The sequence below is a fragment of the Mastigoproctus giganteus genome, chromosome 12, assembly GCF_048544385.1.
Source record: "Mastigoproctus giganteus isolate SK-2022 chromosome 12, ASM4854438v1, whole genome shotgun sequence".
Classification (NCBI taxonomy): Eukaryota; Metazoa; Arthropoda; class Arachnida; order Uropygi; family Thelyphonidae; genus Mastigoproctus; species Mastigoproctus giganteus.
The window spans coordinates 100,098,405-100,117,682 of record NC_143586.1 but is presented as its reverse complement, the minus strand read 5'-3'; the positions used below and the strand labels follow the sequence as shown (position 1 = coordinate 100,117,682).

At 38.4% G+C, this 19,278-nt stretch overlaps 1 protein-coding gene across 4 annotated transcripts in view; it reads right to left on the bottom strand.

Annotated features, from left to right (window-relative positions):
- Positions 1 to 19,278, bottom strand: part of LOC150077296 (uncharacterized) — a 702,167-nt gene that overhangs the window by 66,041 nt on the left and 616,848 nt on the right. For all 4 annotated transcript variants that reach the window (XM_090386557.1, XM_090386560.1, XM_090386559.1 and 1 more), the window contains exon 19: positions 18,411 to 18,719. In XM_090386557.1, coding sequence (XP_090242683.1) covers positions 18,411 to 18,719 — 309 coding nt within the window. The remainder of the gene's footprint in view (positions 1 to 18,410; positions 18,720 to 19,278) is intronic.

Below are 19,278 nucleotides of genomic sequence, written 5' to 3'. Positions count from 1 at the left end.
TATGTTTTCTAAAATTTTTAAGCCCTTTACAATTGAGCCCTTTTCAATTTTCAACCTGTCAAGTTTGCAATTGTCATGTGCTTTTCACCGTTGCTTCATTTAGGCCTGTAGCACGTGCAATATCACACTGTCTCTCATTTCGTTCAAAGCGTTTCACAATTTCATATTTTTTCTCTATCGACAGAGGCGGACTGGCCATAAGCCTTACCGGGGAAACCCCGGTGGGCCAGTGTGATTTTGGCCATAAACCATAGTATGAGGCCACTATAAATTTTCCCGGGTAAGAATTTTTGATCCAGTCCGCCTCTGTTTATCAATAATTGCTTTTCTTTTTCTCTCTGAATCTGCAGTGTCTTCACCAGGACGCTTCCTTTTCACACCTTTTAATTACGTATTTTACTCATTTTTAGGGAATAAAGCACAATTACAAAACGAGGAGGCACGCTTGATACACATAAACAAAGCTGCGCGCATGTAGCAACTGAATAAACAACATCATAAAGGCAGAGATACACTATTAACACCTCACATTTCTAGGGGTTACTACCATAAAACAATAAAAATCCAGTTGCGTTTCTGCTAGTGAAATCTGTTATAAACTGGTAGTAAACTTGATCTAATTGCATTTGCGATTATACCGATAGCTGGAATTGTGTTGGTCTTTACGTTATTATAGTGAAATGTGTTTCCCCTTCACTGATATAAAAAACATAAAAGCAGCAAAGTTGAATTTTGTTCATCTTTCGCTTTCATTCTCCGCCGTCGCACTGTATATCGATAACATATAAAAAACGACCTTGAAGATAGTGGGCGGCAGCGTTCCAAACGAAAAATCAAGAACCGCGTAAGTCGGGGTAGCGTAAGTCGGGGTATTACTGTACTATGTTGCAAAGTAACTGGATGACTATTGAGTTGTAAGTCCTAAATCAGGGTGTAAGTTCCATTTACAGCAAAAATGAAATGCTGTTGTTTTTTTTGCTTTGCGAGTCAATAACCATTATTTTTTGCCTACTCAACAAGCTTGTTAATTGTGCCTTGAAGCTGTCTTGGGTAATTGTGTAGTCATATACGAAGTTCTCTGAGCAGTGCAGACAGGCTGCCAGGACAACTCACAGGGTTTTGTTAATGATATACAGAAAGTTTGCTAGCAGGGATAAGGAGGTGTTTATCCTTTTGTACAAGGCCATGGTTAGGCCGCATCATGAGTCTGTATACAGGTCTGGAAACCTCACTTTACGAAGGATGTAGATCTGCTGGAATGAGGTGCAGATTGGTGAAGGGAACAAAAGGGTGCTCTTACCAAGAAAGGTTTCAGCTCTGAAAATTGCAGCATCTGGAAACTAGGCACCCACAGAGAGATCCGAGTGAGATGTTTAAGGCCTTGAATTGATTGAATTAGCCAAATATTGATGGTATTCCTTCTCTTGCTGAGACTACACTTATCAGGAGGAATAAATTCAATTTGAGAAAGATGGTTGCAGGATAGATGTGCAGAAGTTTACCTTCAGCCAGTGGATGGTTGATTGTTGGAACAAACTTCCAGCTGTTGTTGTGGAAGTGGGTGGTTTGAATAAATTCAAGGAATAACTAGACAAATTCTTGGAGGGTATGGATGGGTAACAAACTAAGTTTGTTTTTGCTTTACAAGGGACATTTGTAAAGTTCAGGGCCTGAGTATGTAGGGTTTATATGAAGAGTGTGTTGGTTTTTAGGAGCTGTTGTTGTTATTTGGTTTTTAGGAGCATTAACAACTAAGGCCATATTGCTCTGAGGATATGCGGTTATCATTCCCTGACCTTTCTGCATCTTCCGTATTTGGTGGTCATGGGCTCGAATCCCGGTCTAATAAAGAAGCGTGTGCTACGCACTGCCGATCCTGCCCACCTGGCTACGGAGGCACCATTTTTAGGAGCATCAGCAACTAAGGCCTTATTGCTCCGGGGATATGCGATGGTCATTCCCTGACCTTTCCGCATCCTCTGTATTTGGTGGTCACAGGCTTGAACCTGGTCTAATCAAGAAGCATGTGCTATGCACTGCTGTTCCTGCCCATCTGGCTACGGAGGCACCTATTTGAAGAGTGTGTAACATGTTACTTTCAACATAGTCCCCTTTGGAATCCATACACTTTTGCCACCAGTGCTGCAATGCATTGATTCCAGCTAAACGTTTTGTGAAAACATCTTACAAGGTCTAATGGTGCTAGATTTTATTAATATGGGGGAGGCTCCAAGATTTCAAAGCACTCATGCAGTGCAGCCATGGCATTGCAAACTTGTGACCAGGCATATTGTCCTGGTAGAACATGACTCCTTTTCCAGAGTTTTCCTTGGCATTTGTCTTTGATGTTTTCATGAAAACACCTCACAATGTCTGCAAAATATGTCCCGTGACTGTCTGGCCTTTCTGAAAGTAATCCACTAGCAACACTCCATCAGCATCCCAAAAAACTTACACAATCACCTTGCCAGTAGAAGGAATTGACTTGGCTTTCTCTAGAGGGAGAGGTGAGCTATGTGTCCACTGTTTCAACCACTCCTTTTTCTTTTACTTTCAAGTGATGAATCCACATTTCATCAGTGTTCACAAACCTTGCAAAGGAATTCACTGGATCTGCTTGAAAATGATGCAATATTCACTTGACTTGAAAACGCTCGTAAATTTTTGATCTGCTGTCAACTTTGGGACAGCAGATCAAAAGCAGGGACAGCAGAACAACTTTCGGACTCATTATGCTGACATCCTTTTAGAGAAAACCTCTGTTATTTACATAGTACGCGTGTTCAGATAAGATGCCCAAGACACTGGCAATGAACTGAACTGCCACTCATCATCAGATAATGCACACTGTCAACTTCTGGAGTGGTGGCTGTGTCGGGTCTTCTACAGTGTGGCTTATCTTCCAGCTGTCCACTTCTTAATCATAGAATAGGAAGAGGCATCCTCCCCATATCCTCATGTAATGCCTTTGGCATTAGTCCCTTATGTTCCAAATATTGAATAACTGCACAGTGACTGATTATGTCCATCTTTCTTCATTCACACAACTATGCTGACTTCAGGACCTGTATATAACTTGGTGGGTGGGTTACTATTGAAGTGTTATGCATAAGTACAGAAATTTTTAACACTGTACCACTATTATCCTTTCATAATTGTTGGGATATCAGAGACATGGTGTCACACAGATATAAGCAGTGCAGAATTGGAATTTGAGGAGCACAATGTGTACAGAAAGGATAGACGAGTACAAAGGGAGGAGGGGTTATGCTGTTAGTTAAGAAACACAACATCTAAGGAAGTGCATACATTTGACAGGGATGGACAGTGCAATGTTGAGTCAGTTTGGTGTGACAAACATTGGGAAAGAGAAAATGAGAGTAGGAGTGTGTTATAGACCTAATGACTCTGATTAGTACAATGAACAATTGTACAGAGAATTAGTGGGCCAGTAAATCAGAATGTCTTGTAATGGGGGATTTTAATTTTCCAGATATTGACTGAAACTTGTGGGTTGGTCACTCACACGCTAGCAAGACTTTTGTGAATTGTTTTCTACAGCAACATGTTCGAGGGGCAACCAGAGGGAAGTTGATATAATTATCAGCAGTGATTATTCATGCATTAAGAATCTGCAGATAAAGGAACCACTAGGTGACAGTGATCACAGTGTACTTATGTGGGATTAATTAGAAATGTAACTACCATCAAGGGTAACGGGAAGGGTTTTTGCTTTCATAAAGATGATTACAGTGGTCTCAGACAGTTTTTAAATTCTATGCAGTGGGATCAAGTAATGATGTTAAAAATAGCATATTTTAAATGGGAAGCATTCAAAGAATTTGGGTATATTTCTTGGAAGTTACAAGGCTTTTCATACCAACTAAGAAATACTGTTCGAGTATTTCTTAGTATTTCTTAGGCCTAAATGGATGTCAGATGACCTACTGAGACTTGTGGCAGAGAATAAAAATGCATGGGATATATATAAATTATCAGATGACACAAAAGCCTATGGCAGATATAAGCCAATCAGACAAAGGATGTAAAGACTTCATTACTTATGTAAACTCTAGAAGGAAAGGGATGAATCAGATTGGTCCACTTGATATTGGTGGTTTGACGTTCATGATCCTGCTCAGATAGCTGACAAACAATTAGTATTTTGCAACTACATTCACACATGAGGAATTCTGTAAGGAAGGGGAGGACAGAAGTTGAATAGCCTCTAACAGGGAGCTAAATGATTTTGTAATAATGGAGAGCAGAGTGGACTAGAGATTGCTGAAGTTAAACATAAAAAAGGCACCTGTGGTGGATGGAATCTATCCAGTTATATTGAAGGAGGCAGCGAGGGAAGTAAGCAAACCCTTAGCCTAATTATGAGAGCATCCTTTGAATCCCCCATTGGATGGGAGATGTGCAAATGTATCACAAGTTCACAAAGGGGGTTCGAAGGGTGACAAATAATTATAGACCTGTTAGATTAATTTCTGTTCCGGGGAAAATAATGGAGTCACTGGTTAAAGTAGTGTTGCTGGATCACCTAGACAAGACTGCAGTAATAGTTCAGACACAGTATAGGTTTGTTAAGAGGAGGTTGTGTATCATCAATTTGTTTGGATACTACGATGTGGGTACAAAGAAACTGGATGCAAAAATAATTCTGATATAATATACTAGGATTTTAGGTAAGCTTTTGATATTGTTGAACATGGAAGACTACAGTACAAATTGGAGTGGTAAGGCGTTAAGGGCAAGTTGCTACAATGGAAATAAGAAATGGTTGAGTGGGAGATGATAATAAATCATCTAATAAATCATAATAAATAAATCATAAATGGGAGATCAGAGAGTGATAATAAATGAACACTGCTTTACATGGATTAATGTTATTAGTGGAGACCCCCCCCCCGGGTTTTGGTGCTGGGCCCATTGTTGATTTGTGTATTTATCAGTGATATCGATGAAGGTATATCAGGCTTAATGTCCAAGTTTGCAGATGATACAAAGGTTGGCAGGGTTGATAATGACATTAAGGACAGTATGCTACTGCAACAGGATCTAGAAAAGTTAGGCAGATGGGTTTAGAAGTGGAAACTGGCAACTTTAACATTGACAAATGCAAAATACTACGTATGGGTAACAGTAATGCAAGATAAACGTACCAACTCTATGGTACTACAGTCAGGATAGTGGAGAATGAAAAAGACATGGGGATAATTGTGTAGTCAGATATTATGTAGGCCAGAGCAGGTTATGTAGTCTTCTCAATGATACATAGGAATTTTGCTAGCAGAGATAAGGAGGTGATTATCCTTTTGTATAAGGCTATAGTCTGGCCACACCTTGAGTAGCACATACAGGGTGGTTCTAAGAGTGAAGTGGGAAATTATCGACCTGTCAAGGATACTCAGCATGGTTTTGTAAGGGGAAAATCATGCTTAACAAATCTGGTTCACTATTTTGAAAGGGTCACTCATGAGCTGGATTTAGGGAATAATTTCAACATTGTTATTTAGATTTCAGCAAAGCTTTTAATTCAGTCCCACATGAGCGGTTGCTTTATAAGCTGGAATAGGTTGGAATCACTGAGAAAATCCTTAGATGGATATCAGGATGGCTTCAGGGCAGGAGGCAGAGGGTTCTGAAAAATGGCTATTCCTCAGATTGGGTTGATGTAAGAAGTGGGGTTCCCCAAGGATCAGTATTAGGACCACTGTAGTTTTTAATTTTCATAAACGACATTGATGAAGGGATAGCAGGCATGATGTCTAAATTTGCAGATGATGTTAAAATTTGTAGATTAGTTAATGATCACTGTCAAGCTGAGCTTCTTCAGAGAGACCTAGATAGACTTAAGGAATGGTCAGAAAAATGGCAGCTATGCTTTTATCCAACAAAGTGTAAGGTATTACACCTGGGAAACAGTAATCCCAAAATAACTTATTCACTTGGTGGAGTTCAACTAAAATCAGTACTGGAGGAAAGAGACTTGAGTGTTACGATACGGTCAGACATGAAATTCTCTGAGCATTGTAAACAGGTTGCAAGAAAGGCCTATGGTGTCCTATCGATGATCAATTGAACTTTTGAAAGTAAAGACAGGGATGTGACCCATTATATAAGGCTTTTGTTAGACCACACGTGAGATCAGAAAAAGGGCGTCCTTATGTTGTTGTTGTTGTTTGGTTTTTAGGAGCATTAGCAACTAAGGCCATATTGCTCCAGGATATGCGGTGGTCATTCCTTGACCTTTCCGCATCCTCCGTATTTGGTGGTGACGGGCTCGAACCCCGGTCTAATCAAGAAGCATGTGCTACGCACTGCTGCTCCTTCCCACCTGGCTACGGAGGCGCCGGCGTCCTTATGAAGAAAGACTTTGAATATGTGGGTTGCAGAGGTTGGAAACTAGACACCTTAAGAGGAGATTTGATTGAGATGTTTAAGGCTCTGATAGGCATCAGTAAAATGAATGAGGACAAAATTTTCAAGATTATAAATGACGCTAGAACTAGGGGACATAAATTCAAGTTATGGGGGGAGATGTTTAGATTGGACTGCAGGAAGTTTTATTTTAGCCAGTGATTTATAAATTACTGGAATAAGCTGCCTACATGGATGGTAGATGCTGACAGTTTGGGGAAAGTGAAAGGTCATCTGGATAGTACCTTTGGGTGAGGGAAAGTCATAGGATGATAGGTTTAATTTCCTTTTCTTTTATTAATTATTATTATTTTTTTTTTATCATTGTTTTATTCAGTTTTTTTTTTTTTTTTTTTTTGGCTGGTGCAGCATAAGCCATAGGCTTTCTTGCACCACGCAGCCATTACTAATACTAATACTAGGTCTGGAGGCCTCATTTTAATAAGGATATATAGTTGTTAGAATGAGTAAGGAGAAGGGCAACAAGATTGGTGAGAGGAACAAAGGGGTGCCTTACCGAGAAAGGCTTAAGTTCTGCAAGTTGCAGCATCTGGAGACTAGACACCTGCGAGGTGAGCTGATTGAGTTGTATAAGGCCTTGAATGGTTTGAGCAGCCTCAATGCTGATAGGATTCTTCGGCTTGCTCAGATTAAGAACCTGAGGGGATAGATTCAAATTGAGGAAAGACAGTTGTAGAATAGATGTGCAGAAGTTTGCCTTTAGCCAGTAGGTATTTGATTGCTGGAACAAACTTCCATCTGTTGTTGTAGAAGTTAGCATTAGCATTTAGAATTAGCAGAGGCATTTGATGCAAGAAAGCAAGCTTATGCAGCATCAGCCAAAAAAAAAAAAAAAAAACACTTCCAATTCACCCCTCTGTTCGTTCAAAATACCTGTTCAGCTGAGCCTTAAACTTATTTAGGCTATCAACTTCCACGACAAGGGATGGAAGTCTGTTCCACCAACCAACTACCCGCTGGCTAAAGGCAAATTTCCGCACATCTATCCTACATCTGTCTTTCTTCAATTTGAATTTATGCCCCCTAGGGTGATTATTCTGAGCGAGAGGAAGTATCCCATCAGCATTGAGCATGCTCAATCCATTCAAGGCTTTATACACCTCTATCAGATCACCTCGCTGGTGCCTAGTCTCCAGACACTCTAATTTGCAAAACTTAAGCCTTTCTTCGTAAGAGCATCCCTTTGTTCCCTTCACTAATCTTGTTGCCCTCCTCTGTACTCGTTCCAGCAGCTTTACATCCTTCTTGAAATGAGGCCTCCAGACCTGTATACAGTACTCTAGGTGTGGCCTGACCATTGCCTTATACAAGGGAATAATCACCTCCTTATCGCTGCTAGAAAAATTCCTATATATCATTGACAATACACCATGAGCTACTCTTGCAGCCCATCTGCACTGCTCAGAGAACTTCATATCTGCCTGCACAACCAACCCCAGTTCCCTTTCATTCTATACCACTGTCAGTGTAGTACCACAGAGTTGATACGTTGCTCTGGGGTTGCTGTTTCCCATGTGTAGTACTTTACATTTGTCACCTCTCAGCCCATCTGCTCAACCTTTCCAGATCCTGTTGCAGCAGCATAGTGCCAGTAGTGTCCTTGACAACCCTGCCTACCTTTGAATTGTCTGCAAACTTGGACATTAAGCTTGATATACCATCATCAATATCATTTATAAATACAGAAAACAATAATGGACCCAATACTGAGCCCTGAGGGACTCCACTAATAACATTAGTGCGCGACGAGCAGTGTCCATTGATTACCACACTCTGTCTTCTCCCCCTCAGCCACCCCTTTATCCACAGCAGCAATTTGCCTCCAATGTCACACTGCTCCAATTTGTGCAGCAGTCTTCCATGTGCAACAGTATCAAAAGCCTTTCTAAGATCCAAGTATATAATATCAAAGTTATTCCCTGCATCCAGTTCCTTTGTGACTGCATCATAGTATCCAATCAAATTGGTCAGGCAAGACTTCCCCTTAACAAAACCATGCTGTGTCCGAGCTATAACTGAAGTCTTGTCTAAATGATCCTGCAGTGCTTCTTTAACTAGTGCCTCCATTAATTTTCCTGGAACAGAAGTTAAACTCACAGATCTATAATTACTTGTGTCAGCCTTTGATCCTCCTTTGTGAATTGGGGTCACATTTGCACATCTCCAGTCTGTGGGTACCTCCCCTGAGTCCAAGGAAGCTCTCATAATTATGGCTAAGGGTTTGCTTACTTCCTTTGCTGCCTCCTTTAATATAACTGGATAGATCCCATCCACCCCAGGTGCCTTTCTTGTGTTTATCTTCAACAATTTCTCCTCCACTTTACTCTCGGTTATTATAAGATTCTCTAGCTTACTGCTAGAGTTGAATACACCTCTGGCTTTCCCCTCGCTAAATAACTCCTCATGTGTGAATGTCGATGCAAAATAATCATTTAGTTTGTTAGCTACCTGAGCAGGATCATCAACAGTTGACCCATCAATATCAAGTGGACCAATCTGATTCATCCCCTTCCTTCTAGAGTTTACATAAGTAAAGAACTGTTTGCTGTTTTTCTTTGCATCCCTTGCCAAAGATTTCTCGTAATCTGCCTTTGCCTGCTTAACCTCCTTTGTAACTTGGTTACAGATCAACTTGTATCTATCATAGGCTTCTGTGTCATGTGTTAATTTGTATGTATCCCATGCATGTTTCTTCTCTGCCATATGCCTCATCAGTTCATCTGACATCCATTTAGGCCTAAACCTTGAACAATATTTCTTAGTTGGTACGTAAAGCCTAGTAGCTTCCAAGATAAGTTCCTTGAATGCTTCCCATTTTGCATTTGCTGTTGGTAACATCATCAGTTGGTCCCACTGTATAGAATTTAAATACTGTCTCAGTCCATCGTAGTCGCCTTTACGAAAGCAATAACCCTTCCCTTTACCCCTTATGGTAGTTACCTCTTTGAGTAAATCCCACTTCAGCACACTGTGATCACTGCCACCTAGTGGTTCATTTATCTGCAGATTCTTAATGCATGAAGAATCACTGCTGATAATCAAATCAAGAGTATTCCTCCCTCTAGTTGCCTCCCAAACATGCTGATGTAGAAAAAACAATCATCCAATAAATCCACAAAAGCCTTGCTAGTGTGTGAGTAACCAGCCCCCAAATTCCAGTCAATATCTGGGCAATTAAAATCTCCCATTATAAGACTCTCTGATTTACTGGCAAACTCTATTTCCCTGTACAGTTTCTTATTGTACTCATCAGAGTCATTAGGCCTATAGCACACTCCTACTCTCAATTTTATTGTCCCAATGCTTATGTCACACCAAACTGACTCGACACTGCCCTGTCCAGCGATGTCCACTGGCTTCACTTCCTTGGATTTTATGTGTTTCTTAACTATAGCATAACCCCTCCTCCCTTCCTATCCAGTCTATCCTTTCTGTAGATGTTGTACTCCCCAAATTCCAGTTCTGCATTCCTTATATCTGTGTGACAGCACGTCTCTGATATCCCAACAATATCTGCCTTTGATGTTTTGAGCAATACCTCAAATTCATCAAGTTTATTACTAAACTCCTAGCATTGGTGTACACGCAGGTATACATGCACCTATTCCTATTCTTAGCTACCCTAACACAACCTATGTGTTTACTTGTACTGCAATGACTCCCAGCAGTCTCTGAAATATCCTGCATCTTGTTTTTCAGGCTTCTGCTCATTCCAATAGAAGCAGTGCAAGAATCTCTTTCACCTCTGCCGGTGGCTACTGTTAATCCATTCGTCTTTGTCTCCCCCCAAGCTAGCAGTTTTCCGACCCACCTAACACTGCCTCGATAGCGTCAGCAAATATTCTTGCACCCTTTCTATTTAAGTGTGTCCCATCCCTGTAGAAGCAATCTCTCCTGTTAACAAGTACAGTCCAGGCTGAAAAAAATTCTACCCCTTGAGCCTTGCACAATCTTTCCATTGCCGAATTGATCGACAAGGCTCTCATCATATACTCCCTCCTATCGTGTCTGGGCAGAATTGCAGACACTTTCAAATTCAACCCTATTTCACGGCTTTTTTTCAACAGTGACCTGTACTTGTTAAGCAATTCTGCCGGTCTCCTACTCTTGATATCATTAGTGCCAACGTGTACAACTATATCACCTTTTGTGCCCTTAAAAGATGATATCTGCTCTACAACGTCATCAACCTTTGCCCCTGTTCCACCTATCCTTTTTACAAAGCATGTTCCCCGTTTCCGTGACAATAGAGTCACCAACAACTACTAGTTCCTTTGGGACCAGTGTATTCTGCCTTGAGGGTTGCCGCTGTGTTGCGCGATGACCAAGTGCAAGCTCTGGCGTTGGTGTGGGCAGCTGAGAGCTTGATGGGCCCCTCAATTTAGTTCCTTCGAGGGCATCCACCCTGTCCTTCAAGCTCTCATATAGGTCCATAAGAACGCTGAGTTGTTGACTGAGATAGCTGAAAGTTGATAGCTGAAATAAATTTAAGGCCAAAGTAGACAAACATTTGGAGTGATCAATATGTGAAATGGGAAGATTTTTTTTTTCCGGCTGATGCTGTATAAGCTTGCTTTCTTGCATCATATGCCTCAACTAATGCTAATGAGCCCACGATTTTTTCAAATCCCTCTCATATGTCATTAATTCTCATGGATAAGCATACTCCCTCTAGTTTCCCTGCGAATTAACAAAATAGTTTTTTAACTTAATCAATTTTCTCAACAGGCAGACAATCTGATTCTGCTCAACATATTTTTATTATAGAAAAAACTTGCAGCTTCCTTAACACTTGAATATCCCATTAAAATTAAATATATGCAGCCAAAGGAGTCTACACATGAATGTTATTAGTGGAGTCCCCCAGGGTTCGGTGTTGGACTCATTGTTTATTGTATTTATCAATGATATTGATGAAGGCATATGAAACTTAATGTCCAAGTTTTCAGATGATACAAAGGTTGGCAAGGGGATCTAGAATAGTTAGGCAAATGGGCTGAGAAATGGTAATTGAAGTTTTAACATTGATAAATGCAAAGTACTGCATATGGGTAGCAGTAACCCAAGAATAATGTACCAACTGTGTGGTACTACACTCAGGGTAGTGGAAAATGAAAAAGACCTGAAGTTAATTGTGCAGTCAGATATGAAGTGCTCGGAGCAATGCAAACAGTCTGCCAGGACAGTTCATTGGGTTTTGTCAATGATGTACAGGAATTTTGCTAGTGGAGATAAGGAGGTGATTATCCTATTGTATAAGGCAATGGTCAGGCCACATCTTGAGCATACAGGTCTGGAGGCCTCATTTTAGGAAGGATGTGGAGCTGCTGGAACAAATACAGAGAAGGGCAGTGAGATTGGTGAAAGCAACAAAGGGGTGCTCTTACCAAGAAAGGCTTCAGTTCTGGAAATTGCAGTGTCCAGAGACTAGGCACCTGCAAGGAGATCTGATTGAGGTGTATAATGGATTGAGCAAGCTCAATGCTGATGAGATTCTTCCCCTTGCTTGCTCAAAACACACACGAGAGGGCACAAATTCAAATGGAGGAAGGATGGTTTCAAAATAGATGTTGAAAAGTTTGTCTTTAGTCAGCAGGGGTGGGTTATTGCTATTACAAACTTTCACCAGTTGCTGTGAAATTTTATCAGTTAAAGTTAATTTCTTCCAATAACTCATTTAAATGTTCTCTTAAAAAGTAGGATACCGTATGATGCTCCTGTTAAATCTCCGAGGTAGAACAATAGGGCCAATTAAATTGTCGCCATTTATTTCTGCTCATACATTCATGCTGAGTTGTTATTGGTGTCTTTATTGAACAACAGCATGGGGATTTTATTGAGCCAATCAATGCAGCATTGTGAAAATTGACCAAACCATCCCTAGTAAGTACAGCTTCATCACTAAACAATACAGTGGACAGGAAATGCTGATCGTGAGCATACATCTGCAGAACCAAGTACAAAAAGCTTCTTGTGGCAGGACGTCAGCTTCAGTAAGTCCTTGTACTCTCTGAAGTTGATATGGATAAAGCTGTTGGTCCCATAAAATTCTCCACACAATCATATGTCCCCCACATTCTCTACTGTTGCTATCCTTCAGGTGCTGTCACCATCATTTTCTTCAATGTGATTGAGGATCTGTTCTTCCAAATCAACAATTTTGGTGCTGTGTGAATATGACCATCTGAAACTTGTTTTCTAAGTGAAGCAGTTGCAGCAAGGCATTCATGTATTCTCTGAGGTCTTATTTGGTACATGATGATTAGGGAAGTTTTCTGCATACAGACATCTTGCCTCGGTTGCATCTAGCAAGTCCAGACGTGAGATGCAGGTATGCCACCTCTCAATCTGAATAAGCCTCTATTATCAGAGCAAATGCACAGTATGAAAATGTTAATAACAAGCTCCAAATGTAGTGTCCTTGTCAGGAGAACTAACTAAAATCACTCAAAGAACATACAATCTATGGGATCTTGTTTATATTACTACAGCAATGCCCTCTATAGGTTATTGAGCATCGTTCGTAAACTGAATGGAGCCAGCAATGATAATTCAGTTTGTGGAAAGAATTGCTGGAACACAAAAATGACTGTGACTCGGAAACAAAGTAACCCTGAAGTGGGTCCCACATGTTATGAAACATCCTGCATAAAAAATAGACAAGGACCCCAGTTTGGGAAACATACAATAAATTTGCAGCTATCATTTTACTTTCAGAGATTGATAAATGGTTGCCACAGTTGTTATTATTTATATAGCACATTAGCATCTAAGACCATACTGTGTGGCAGCCTCAAAAATCAAAAAACACTCACAGGAGAACCCTACTATTTTTGCCTGAGATTGGAAAGCAAAAGAAGAAGCTTTTAAGAATTCCAAATGAGCAACAAGTGGCAAAACCACTATACTATTAATATATATTTATATTAATAGTATAATAGCAGCTATTGGCATTAAATTTTTTTTCTTGTTTATAGTCTGGCATGACCACAAGGTCAGTGGAGTTTACAATAAATCAATCAATCAATACAAAAGTTAATTGCATTTAGCAGTCACGGGCTTGAACTCCAGTCAACTCAAAGAGTGTGTGCTACTGCACTCGTGTTCCTAGCTTTTAAACTCATGTTCCGCCTCCTTTCTCAAGTTGAGAAAGGAGGCGGATGCCCCCGAAAGCTACAATTGTACAGTTTTAATAGTTTTAGTGCTTTTAACCTTATATATTTTATTGTATTTTATAATTGTACAGTTTTAACCTTATATATTAAATTTTGGTATTTTATTTTCAGGCTTTATTCACAATCAGTTATTGTAAATAGATTATGTTACAGTATCCTCTGTATTGTTGGTACATATACAGTATTAAATTATTTTAACTCAACGGTTGGTGTATTAATGTAATATCGTGAATAAGGCCAATAACAACTTCAGTGTTATATGCAAAAAATTCTACATTGACATGCTTAAGGAGGAGGAGATGAACCTTAGCGATACATATAAGCTTGTAAACTCCACACCTAGCAGCATTACCAAAAAAACTTATAGCCATTCACAAAAAAATCAAATTAAAAATAGATAATACAAGATAACCATTCATATATTGGATCCCCAAATTCCATAAAGTCCCAAGTGGAAAAAGGTTCATCACCTCTAGCAGAAACAGCTACATAAAACCATCCAGTAATTTAATGGAGGACAAATTAAATATTATAGCCAACCAACTCACTACTACTAAATTTATCTCCAATAACAAAAAATATTTAGACTACATCAAAAACAAAAACAATAGAATCAGAAGTCTATACACTTACAATTTTAACAACCTTTTCACCAATATATCACACAACAATTTAAAAAAAAGTTCTTTTACACTACTACGAAACTTATCAGAATATAATGGTATGTAATAAACAATATTGGCACGACCTTATTAATCTTAGTGTCAAAAACAATTACGTACTTATGGGAGACAGCATTTAAGTGCAGAGTAGGGGAGTGGCTATGGGGGCTAGTAGTTCTTGCTCCATAGCCAACCTTTACCTGCATTATTTCGAAAACAATATCAAAGAAGAAATTATATTGTACAGATATGATGTCCTGGTTATCAATTTCGATATTATAGCCCAGGAAATTCATCCCACAGATTTAACCATAGAATGTACCAACCCAGATAGCAACCTACAAGCTTGCTATCTCGACAGTCAAATCACCATCACCAATGAATGTTTACACTCGACATTATGATAAGAGAGACCATTTTAGCTTCCCAGCAATAAAGCTTACCAACTGGGAGAGCAATTTGGCTTGGCAATCCATGGCAACACTATTAGAAATCTGAAAACAGGTTAATACACATCTGCAATAATCTAGATAACATGACAGAAGCAATAAAAAAAACTGACAGATATTCTCATCAAGAATAATATACCTGCCAATTACAGCAGACACCATATTAAAGCGGCCATACTTGCGAACCTCAACCTACACCACCCCAATGCCAATCCCAATACACTTATTGAAAATACACTGAACCAATTTAGAACTATAACACCAATAAATGACCCGTAGCCCATCTTTGCCTGGTTTTCTAAAAACCAATGTCCTTCATCAAACTAAGATAATGACTTCCCAATTTTGATTCCCAGGTTTATTGCGCTCAGAAGAGGCTTGTCGTCTGACTGCACTGTAACCCGGCTGACCAAAAATCCCCCCCACCCAAAACAGACAATCTAATTGGTAATTTATCCACTTGTATCAAACTCTCAACAACAGAATAATCGTGCCTAAGGTATTTTAAACATATAACGTTTATATTCCTTCATTTAATTACAAAAACAGTATAAAACCTAGAGAGACGGTGAAAATTCACATTGAAGGAGGCTGTAAATATGTATATAGCTATCCTCATGTATTTAAATTATATATTAAATTATTTGGAGGCTTTCGGCTACAGTTTCTGTCTTGTTATCCCTTCTCTTCCATCCCTATTACGATTAATTGTTAGGTTTATGTTAAATTTTCGCTCTAAAGTTTTGCCATACTACGAGCATTTGTATTAATTTTTTAATACGTAATTTCATTAATATATTGGGTATCATGTGGAGGATGTGTATTTTACTGCCTCTAATGACTACTTCATATTTATTTTATTTTCTTATTTATCTATTTTATTTTTAATGTCATTACTCATACACATATATATATGAAGATAAAGATGCAATGAAATTATGAAAGTCTTATAAAACCGGAAAGAGCTATTAGAGTTTATGTAAAATTGATAAAATGTATATAAGACGGGTTATAAATCCGGGAACTACGGTAAACGCAGAAAGGACTCGCAACCATAATGAATAATAGACAAAAAAGGTAAAAATCAGTATATTTGTGTATGTAGGGGAATTGGGCTATAGCGTGTAGCAACCATGGAAGAATAGGGAGAACCTGTAAGTAAAAAATCAGTTTACCTGAAATAAAAATAAAATGCAATTAAATAACTGTAAGAACCAAAAGCTGTGGGTCCTAGGACTTTAACTACTTCAAAAGGGTCGGCAGCAAAAATCATAGGAGCCAACAACAATAGTCCAGGTCTCTGTTTCTGTTATGATGTATACGTATACATCACAGCCGACCCGACAGAGACCAGAAGGAAGAATAAAATAATACATAAACTATAAAATAAAAATAAAATCCTGTGGAAAGAGAAATATGAAATTTAAACTCAAAAATATCTTCTTTTTCTACTTTCCTCACCCTTTTAGTTACCGGCACTTTGTGTTTTTTGCCCCATCTCTTAGATATTTTTGAGTTTAAATTTCATACTTTCACAGGATTTTATTTTTCATTATTATTTTTATTTTATTCTTCCTTCTGGTCTCTGCCGGGTTGACTGTGATGTATACATATACATCATAAAAGAAACAGAGACCTGGACTATTGTTGTGGCTCCTACGATTTTCGCTGCCAACCCTTTTGAAGAAATAGTTAAAGTCCCAGGACCCACAGCTTTTGGTTCTTACAATTATTAATTACATTTTATTTTTATTTCAGGTAAACTGATTTTTTACTTACAGGTTCTCCCTATTCTTCCATGGTTACTATACCTTATAGCCCAACTCCCCTACCATATATATAATTTTTTTATTTAATTAATCTTAATTATTTCATTTAATCTTACCAGATTATCTGGAAGAGGTCCGATATCAGTTATTCCGGATAACTGATGCTTACTGCATTTCTAAAACTGATAAATTATTGATATATGAACACGTTTTTAAAAGCAGATAATTTCTAACCTCTCATTAAAATTTTCCATGCATAAAAAGCAACGAATTTATACTTTTTTTTTTTTTTTTTTTTAATGTAAACCCCAAACACGAGAGGTATTAGAACCTATAGTACTTAGTACCGTGCTTAGGTTAGAGGTTGAGAAGACGAAAGAAAATATTTGTTGACATTGGACTTGAACTTCTGTAGATTGTAATTCTCAGGAAATACGTATGAAGGAAGGTTGTTCCAGAAAACGGCAGTTGAATGAATAAATGAGGAAGATGAAAAGTTGGTTCTGTGAGTGAGTTTGAAGTTGGACAGTAAATGGATGTTGACTGGTGGCGACACGTGTTCGGACTGTTTTTAAAGAGAGAGTGGGAATTATAGAAGCCAATTTAGAAGAACAGTGCCCATGAAAATATCTGTAGAAGATGCATTCAGCAGAAATACTACATCTATGAGACAGTGAGTGGAGAGAGACTGTTAGAGATGAATCATTAATTAACCTAACTGCCCTCTTCTGAATGGAATCAAGAAGCCTGAGAGAGGTTTTGGGGGGCACCACCCCAGATGTGGGAACAATATTCCATGGTAGGGCGGATTTGAGATTTGTACAGAGTGAGCAGCTGTTTGGAAGAAAAGTAACGTTGAGAGTGAAAGAGAAAATCAAGTTTTTTAGATGCAGAGGAAGCAATATTTGTAATGTGCTTTTGCCTAGAAATCAAAGTGTCACCAAAGATAAGCAGAGGAGCAGAAGAATCCTTTTTGTGAGATATAAGAGAAGACTGAGTTTTAGAAGGATTGAAATCAACTAAGTTGTCATTGCCCCACTGGAGAATTACCTGGAGATCGGCATTTAAGGAATTGGTAGCAGATTTTCGAGAAGTTGAAGCTGATTGAGCAGAGTAAGGTTTTTCAAAATAGAAAGTGGAATGCAATGTGCTATCATCAACAAAACTATAGATAGGATTTCCAGTCAACGGAAGAAGGTCATTAATATACAACAGTGGGGGGAAAGAACTGAGCCTTGGGGGACACCTGCATTAGTGGAGAAGTTAGAAAACAGAGCCATCTATTATCACCCTCTGTGAGTGATCAGAGAGAAAACTGGATAACCCATTACAAAAAACAGTTGGCAAACCATAAGATAGAAGCTTGTTTAGAAGACCTTTATGCCAAACACGATTGAAAGCCTTTGAGATGTCAAGATCAAATGCTTGTGTTTCACCGAACTTTTCCATTGAATTAGTCCATAAATGGGTAACATAAGCCAGAATATCATCAGTGGGTCTCCACTGATGGAATCCATACTGGCGATCGTTGATCAGACTCTGCTGCCTGAAGGAATATAATGCTTTTTATCTTAAAACTGTACCGATTCCTCCATCTGCTAAAGTAAAAATTAGAAGTTCTGATCATAAAATGTATGTACAATTTATTTTTCTGCTTTTATAATTTTTAAAGGAAAACTTAATATCCTTTCAGGATTTTACCCCTTACAAGATGATGTTAATTTCATTAAGTAATTGTAGCAATTCTTTGAAAACAAAATGACAAATTATACGTTGAGCAAAAAATAGCTTTTTTTTTTTAAAAAAAAAAAAGCACTTTGGCAGTACATGAAAAGACGGCAATATTATCAAATAAAGTAAGTACATAAATTATGGAAAAAGAATCTAAAAACAAAGTGCAATTCTTACTCATTGCCCGAGCTCCAGACTCAGATCTTCCTGTAGTACCAGCCCTCAGGACTGATATATTTTGAAAGTTATTATCACCGTCATTTAAATTTGTAGGCCTCCTGTATCCATTAGATGTTCCACAACAATGAATAGTGCAAGTAGGTTGGGATGAATAATTATCCAGGCAATTAGGGTGGGTGCCAATTATTCGAGGTTTCAGAATAGGTATGGAGGTTGGCACAAATCGGACAGTTGATGTAACAAGTGGCTGTTTTGATGTAGAAGTATCATTGCCATCAGTGCTTTGTAGAGTGGAATCATTTGAGTCTATTTAAAAAGAAATAAGAAATATAAACAACTTACCTAAGAGTACATAAAATAGAAAATCATGTAATACAAGGGAAATGTTTATTACAAATATTATTATATAGAGTAGTAAAACATATCAAAAAGTGAAAATATTTATCACACTTTAATTGTTTCTTTCTAGGTATAATTTTTAGGTTTGATTTATGTAAACATTTGAAATTATTAGAGTCCTCTGTGGTACAAAATGGGTTCACCTGTTGTCACTTTGCAGAGGTCTTGGGTTGAAAGCTTGCCAAAGATGAAAAATTCTTAAAGACTTCTTTAGCTGGAGTTGTAGAAACTTCAGTATTCTATTCAGAATTTTATTTTATTGCTCTCTAATATGATTAGACCACTTATTCATATTAAAATCAGAAAAAACTTGAAAATGCAGATTTATGGTTCATGTAATATTCAGCAACACCACTAGCATCTCTCATGTTTGTGGAAGTAAGTCACAACTGGGTTGTCAGATCTTACACCTACAGGTACCTAATGCCCACTGATGAGGGGATCATGCAGTTTATGGCAAAACATA